At 37.5% G+C, this 6,637-nt stretch overlaps 1 protein-coding gene across 1 annotated transcript; it reads left to right on the top strand.

The window, feature by feature from the left end:
• The first annotated feature begins 1,982 nt into the window (after positions 1-1,982).
• Positions 1,983-6,284, top strand: leap2 (liver-expressed antimicrobial peptide 2). Its single transcript, XM_032499460.1, has 3 exons — positions 1,983-2,304; positions 2,950-3,125; positions 4,107-6,284. Exons 1-3 carry the CDS (start codon positions 2,230-2,232, stop codon positions 4,159-4,161), a joined length of 306 nt encoding a protein of 101 aa, XP_032355351.1. The 5' UTR covers positions 1,983-2,229; the 3' UTR covers positions 4,162-6,284.
• The last annotated feature ends 353 nt before the right edge of the window (positions 6,285-6,637 follow it).

The raw sequence follows: 6,637 nt of genomic DNA on the forward strand, positions 1-6,637 counted from the left end.
TAAAGGTTTATCTGAACTTATCGGATCTTAATTCATGTCTCATGGGAATGCACAGTTGATGACCTTTGACCTTTGAAGCTGACTTAATGCCTTTCAGAGTTAAACACTGTCCAGCTGTAAATCCAATCCCGGTAACATTTTTTAGACACATGCTGCATAAATGTTGGCACTCTTTGTTTTAATAACCCAGTTGTGCACGCAATCCCCTACTGGTTTTTAGCGCTGGAAGAAGTCCTCAGATCTTTAACTTAACTTAGTCAAAGTAGTTATACAAATTATAAAAATGATTATTATAAAGTAAAAGTCCACAAAAATGATCATTGAAATATGCCTAATATGCTTAAAGTACTCATTCTGCTGAATGGCCCATTTCATAATATTATATTTCCTTTCATTGCATTAATGTGTTTACCACTTTAATGCTGCAGTTGATACTGGAGGTCATTTTGCTTAAAGGTCCCATGGCATGAAAATGTCACTTTATGATTTTTTTTAATAACATTAATATGAGTTCCCCCAGCCTGCCTATGGTCCCCCACTGGATAGAAATGGCGATAGGTGTAAACCGAGCCCTGGGGATCCTGCTCTGCCTTTGAGAAAAAAAAAGCTCAGATGGGCCGATCTGGAATCTTCCAGAAGGAGCAAGGTTACGTCTCCTTTCTCTGTTTTGCCTGCCCAGAGAATATAGAGAGTTTGGTTGGGAACCGCAAGTTCGCAGGTTCAAGTCCCCGTACGGACCAAAGCTACCAGTCTGGTAGGTAAACTGTTGGGTAATGGTTGGTTACTTTAATTCAATTCAATTCAATTCAATTTATTTATAGTATCAATTCATAACAAGAGTTATCTCAAGACACTATACAGATAGACCACACTCCAGAATTTACAAGGACCCAACAGTTCTAGTAGTTTCCTCCAGAGCAAGCAACAGTGCAACAGTGGCGAGGAAAAACTTCCTTTTAGGCAGAAACCTCGGTCAGACCCAGGCTCTTGGTAGGCGGAGTCTGACGGGCCGGTTGGGGTTAGAGTGGCAATAACAAAAATAGAAATAATTAGTAGTTTGTAGCAGTTCTTTGTAGTAGTTCACGGCATAGCAGGACGCTGTGCGGCGTTCATGGCATAGCAGGACGCTGTTTTATAAAATAATAAATCACATTTCATTTGTAAATATTTTCTATTAATCTAAATCTGTACAATATTTTCCCTTAATTGCAGTGGAGTACAAGTAATAGTTACATAAAATGGGAATACTCAAGTGAAGTAAAAGTACCTTAAAATTGTACTTTATTTTGCAGAGTGCAACTTGATAGATCACTAGTATAATTAGGAAAAGCCACAACCTTTTGGTTCTGGTTCACTGAGCCAAACCAAGACCAAGGTCTCGGGACTGGACTTTAGCTTCTTATTTTAATATATGGAACACGCATTTATATAATGCGTGTTGGCGTCACATGTGTAGTGGTTCACTGCTTATGTAAACCACACCTTTAATCCTGTCTACGCTGTCTGAGTGAGATGGTAAGATTGTGTCAGATCAAGGACATGGGTAGTCAAAGATATCCTGCAGCACACAGACTCTGCAGCTTGATAAAGCCTTATCTTTTTGCAAGTTCAGTGACACACACATGTGAGGACCTCTTCACCTTTTTAAAGCCTTTTGCCCCAGCTGTGTCTCTCTGTTTCATTTATGTATGTATCACGTGTGCGGCGTTTGGTCCACCTGGGCTCACGTTATCTGAACGTTAACGTGTAAAAGAAGAGTAAGAGAGACAGATCACAAAAAAGAGTGGGTTGCATGACCAGATTTTGACTTAAAACACTAAAATGGCAGTTTTCTGCAAACACATAATGTCACATTCAAGCCAAAAATATAGATAAAAAGAGAGAGGAGGGTAGACAACACAGGATGGACTGTGACTCTTTCTCCCTCCCTCTGGCTTCCCCCCCCCCTGGGATCACGGCCTGTCTGTATAAAGGAGAGCCCAGCCTTCTTTGCCGGTGTCACAGCTGAGTTGGCTGAGTCAGGCTGACTTGAAGAGACTAATGAGAACCTGCTCCACACAACCTTCAGACTCCCTACTTGGACCATTAAAGCTGAGCTGGTTGAGTCCTCCAGAAGGTGTCAGATATCAGAACGCGTAGCTGGTCGAGATCAACTTTCTTCAAGACTGAAGAGCCTTGGTCTTACTGACAAACGACCAGAAATCTTTGATTTTTGTAAAGAGCGTAAAGATGCAGGAGAAAGGCTTCTTCACCCGAAGGAATGCAACAGTGGCACTGTGCATTGTGCTAATGCTGGCTCAGCAGGTGAGTGCAATGTCCTGACTTCACAAATTCCAGATAAATGTGCCTGGTGTTAAATCAAAGGATGGATTTTTGTCTCTCTTGTTAGCGCGAAGCAGAATTCAGTCTTCTTTTGAGCGTTTGCAATATTAGAAACACAAGTTCTACACTGTACATTTCTTTTAATAAAAATTGATCCAGATGAAAGTAAAAGGCAAAGAGCTGAAAGGGTGCTTTAAAACTTAAACACCAACTAACTCTAATTGCAGTGTACAAATATCAAGGAATGAATAACCTATTAAAGTATGTTCACAGATAAAAAAGTGTGTGAAAATGTAACTCCTCACCATGGCAGCTTAATCTTAAACCAAGATCCACGTAGATTATTTGAACAAAAGTGCAGATATTGATTTGTACTGCTTTGTTGACGTGTTTTAAAATAAAGTGGGACAGTTGACTTACATTGTGTGCATCTAAATTTAGTCGGTACGCTGTTAAAAACACAATCATTTAAAAATGAATGGCCTGCTCACGTGAATTACGCATGAGAATTACCCTAATAAGTCAATGCCAAGTAATGCACTGTCCCTGGTTTTCCCTTTGCTTGGTTTCTTTCTAATGACCATTTCTGTACCTTTGTGTGTCCGTCTGTTTGTGTTGTAATACCAGGTGTGTGCAGGTCCGTTGGTCCCACAGGTCCAGTCCAGCTCTGACCAAAAGGCAGATTCAAGCGTCCAAACACTGAGGAGGACAGCTCGGATGACCCCGCTGTGGAGGATCATGAACAGTAAACCATTTGGAGCTTACTGCCAGAACAACTACGAATGCTCCACAGGACTCTGCAGGTAACTGACAAGCAAAAAAAAGCACAAAATACCCCACTGAAGTAAAGGTTTGAGGGAAGTGCACTTAAGTGGAGGGAAAGTTTTAGTTGTAACAAGAGTCAATGTAAAGAAACTGTTAATTTAGGTCACTATCGTTGTATATAATGTAAAACCACAGCTGTATCACAGCTAATCATTGCAATTTGATTCCATGTCAGTATGTAAAGTACCCAAACAATTAGGTTTTTCAGTTTTCAACAAACATCATGCTAAATGTAGCCTGCAGCACGTTGATGATTATTTTAATTAATTATTTATTATTATTTGGAGTGTAATTCAAAAGTTTTATCACAATAAAATATTATATTGACTCTTTGAACAACGATAAAATATTTGCGGATATCCATCACAAAAAGATTTTGATTTGATTCAATTCAGGGGCATGCGATCGATATGAGACGAAATACAGGTTCCTTTAATATAGTTGCATTTAAATTGCAATTCAAAAAAAGAAACTAAAATTTGATTTAATTCCATTTCTGAGCACTTCCAGATATTTAAATGAAAAACTAACTTATTTTTAATAGAAAGAATAAATAAACGGGAAGCTAAATTAAAGGCCCACCTTACAGACGATATGTATTGATTTCTGTTTACTTTGCATTGATAATATTGATTATGGATCATTGAATCGACATATCAATGCTAACGCATTCTGTTTGCACTTTGACACTTAAGCAGGGATAAGCGGGCTTAATTCTTTTGACTCACATTTATATCCCTTTAGTTTTACATAATAAAAAAAAAAATTATAAACATGCTTTGAAATACTGCAACAAAAAAACATGGAAGTGAATGGGGAAACGTGGGAAACTTCTATGGAAGTTTTTGAGAAATAACAGAGCAATAAAAACACCTACTACCACCTTCGCTTTTAACTGGGAGAATTTATTGAGAACAATGTCCCTTGTCTCACTGATTAATACTTTCTCACCTCTTTAGGGCGGGACACTGCTCCACCACCCACCACTCCCCCTCCGAGCCCGTGAACTACTAGTGGTCCCAGGACACAGCCAGTGTGTTTACATGAGCGTGCAGCCATAATCCTTATAAAAGGTTCTCATAACTTGGATTATGCTCTTATCCAGGCTTTTTTTTGTTGTAATCCGTTTTATATTTATATGTGCCAATATGTTGCTGATAATATCTAAATGTTTAGGCTATATGAATTTACACTGCAGGTAGCGTAGATGCATCCAGGAAAAGGCATGTCAGGGGGGAAATCACTGCCCCGCTTGATATGTATCAAAAGACTAAAATGAAATGTCACTCAAATGAAGATAGCAGGTGAGCGCTGAAAGTGCAAAAATGGAAGAAGGGTGTAATTTAGCCTTGAATACTTGATGTTTTTTCATGATGTGATCATCAACAAGGGTGAAAACAACTGAAAAGTAACGTTAGCCTACTTGTTTCACACTGATATGAATCTCAAAGCGGAGACTTTGGGATTCAAAATAAAAGTAGAAGTACCATTTCTCCCCGCTAGTTACTGTGGCTGTACCTCCACAAATGACATAATCAAGTCTGATGTCTGCATGACTTGATAACAAGGCTCTACTGGCGACAGCTCATTGCTTCACTGATATGACAACGCCTTGTTATCAGACACTGAAGCACTGACGTCACTAGCATGCAAAAAAAAGATGCCACTAGCATGCTAACGCGCTAATCGCGATTAGCAACACAACCTTTGAAGTCGTACATTGTAAAAACTCCACAACCACTTATTTAGCTTCTAGATTGCAATAAGTCAGACAGGTGGTATTACTCTTTGTTAAGCGACATTATACTATTTATACATACATTATGCTATTTTTCTCTACCAACGTCAAGTGTTTTCACATAGCTAACGTTAAGCTAACTGAGTCTGCTTTAAATCTGACTAGCATGTAGGCTACCTCATCCGGTGGTACTCTGTAACTTGGCTAAAACTTGATTTAAATGAGTACTTACAAAAAAAAGTGATTCAAGAAAACAGCAAGAGAAGCCTACTAACAAGTCTTGAGTGTAATTCCTCAAACAGAACCCGAAAAACAGAAAATGCACTGGCAACAAAACCAGTTTTAACTGTCAGTAAAGGAAAGTTTCCAGTGCCACAGCAAATCTGTCCTGATTTGTTGTTATACAATACAATGCAATTGGTTATTTTAAACCCCCAAATCTGTAAATATGACACATTTAACTGTCAGTTATTAAATTATGACATACTATATCTATGATATATATGATGATGATATACACGAGTCATGTGTATTATCAACAAGCCTTAGAAATCTTCAACAGGCGTACAAATGCACTTGTTATCCTTTAAAGAAAGCACCTAAACATAACTTTACGAATTTGCTGCGATCACAGTCAACTGTCAGAGGCAAAAAGCGTTCAAGAGAGGAAAAGGATTGATAAAGCAAAGTAGGAAAAAAGGCATGAACGGGGGAACAAAAAGGAAGGAGATAAGACAAAAGATAAGCATCAGACGTTACAAAATATTGATGCAATTTTGATTTCAACATCCTTGTGTTTTTTGTTCTGGTATTTTCTTTAGAGGCAGAACGTCTTGTCAAAGTCAGCGAGGGCAACATTGTTCATAACATAAGTAATGCATGTGTACTGATGTGGTGTAATGCAGTGATTCTCATATTTTCTCTCATAATTTATGTTATCCTGTTTCCAAATTATCTTTTTTTTTTTTTAAATGTACCAATTTACATAATTTCATGTATGTATTTCTATATGTTATTTTAATGGTTTGTTTTAGAATAATCAATCACCCTAACTGGGTTTTGTTGAGCTTTTTCAGTGGAAACTTTTAAATATCTACTTCAATCTTAAATGTATAGGCTAACCAATTTAACAAATATCTTGGCCTTTGTTTTGTTTTTTTGCACATCCATCTCTTCAAATTAATAAGCGATCGTGGTTTTCGCTTCAACTCGCCTGCATAGTTTACTTCATGCAAAGAGCAGGTGGTTGCTGATATTTTGGACACTCATCCGTGTTTGAGAAATGTTTTGCTAGGATTGCACTTTTAAACCCAAATTATCTTTGTACTGTGTACTATCTACTGTACTGTATTACTTACATGTAGAAGGCTGGAGAAAAGTGAAATAAAGCAATGGAAAAGAAATGTTTGTGCATTTGTTACTATTTTTTTTTTATTTTACTATAAACGGTTCTCAAACACATTGTTTTTTTTTTCAGACTTAGTTATTTCCTGAAACAGCTGGGCATTATAGTTTTTAGATAGATATTTATATAGGACCATTTTCAGATGTAGAATTAATAAATGTGTCTTAACTTTTCCATTCTGGCTATTTAAAAGATATTAAAAGTGCTGTTCATTTGAAAAGATTACCATGCTGAAAACGTGTATGAATCATAAACCTTTGTTGGCCACAGGGTTTATTTTCTGCATAAATCCAAAATCATATAGAAAAATCCCATAGACTTTTTGTCAAGGGGAACTAGGGTGATGC

Source organism: Etheostoma spectabile, chromosome 19 (genome assembly GCF_008692095.1).
Source record: "Etheostoma spectabile isolate EspeVRDwgs_2016 chromosome 19, UIUC_Espe_1.0, whole genome shotgun sequence".
NCBI lineage: Eukaryota > Metazoa > Chordata > Actinopteri > Perciformes > Percidae > Etheostoma > Etheostoma spectabile.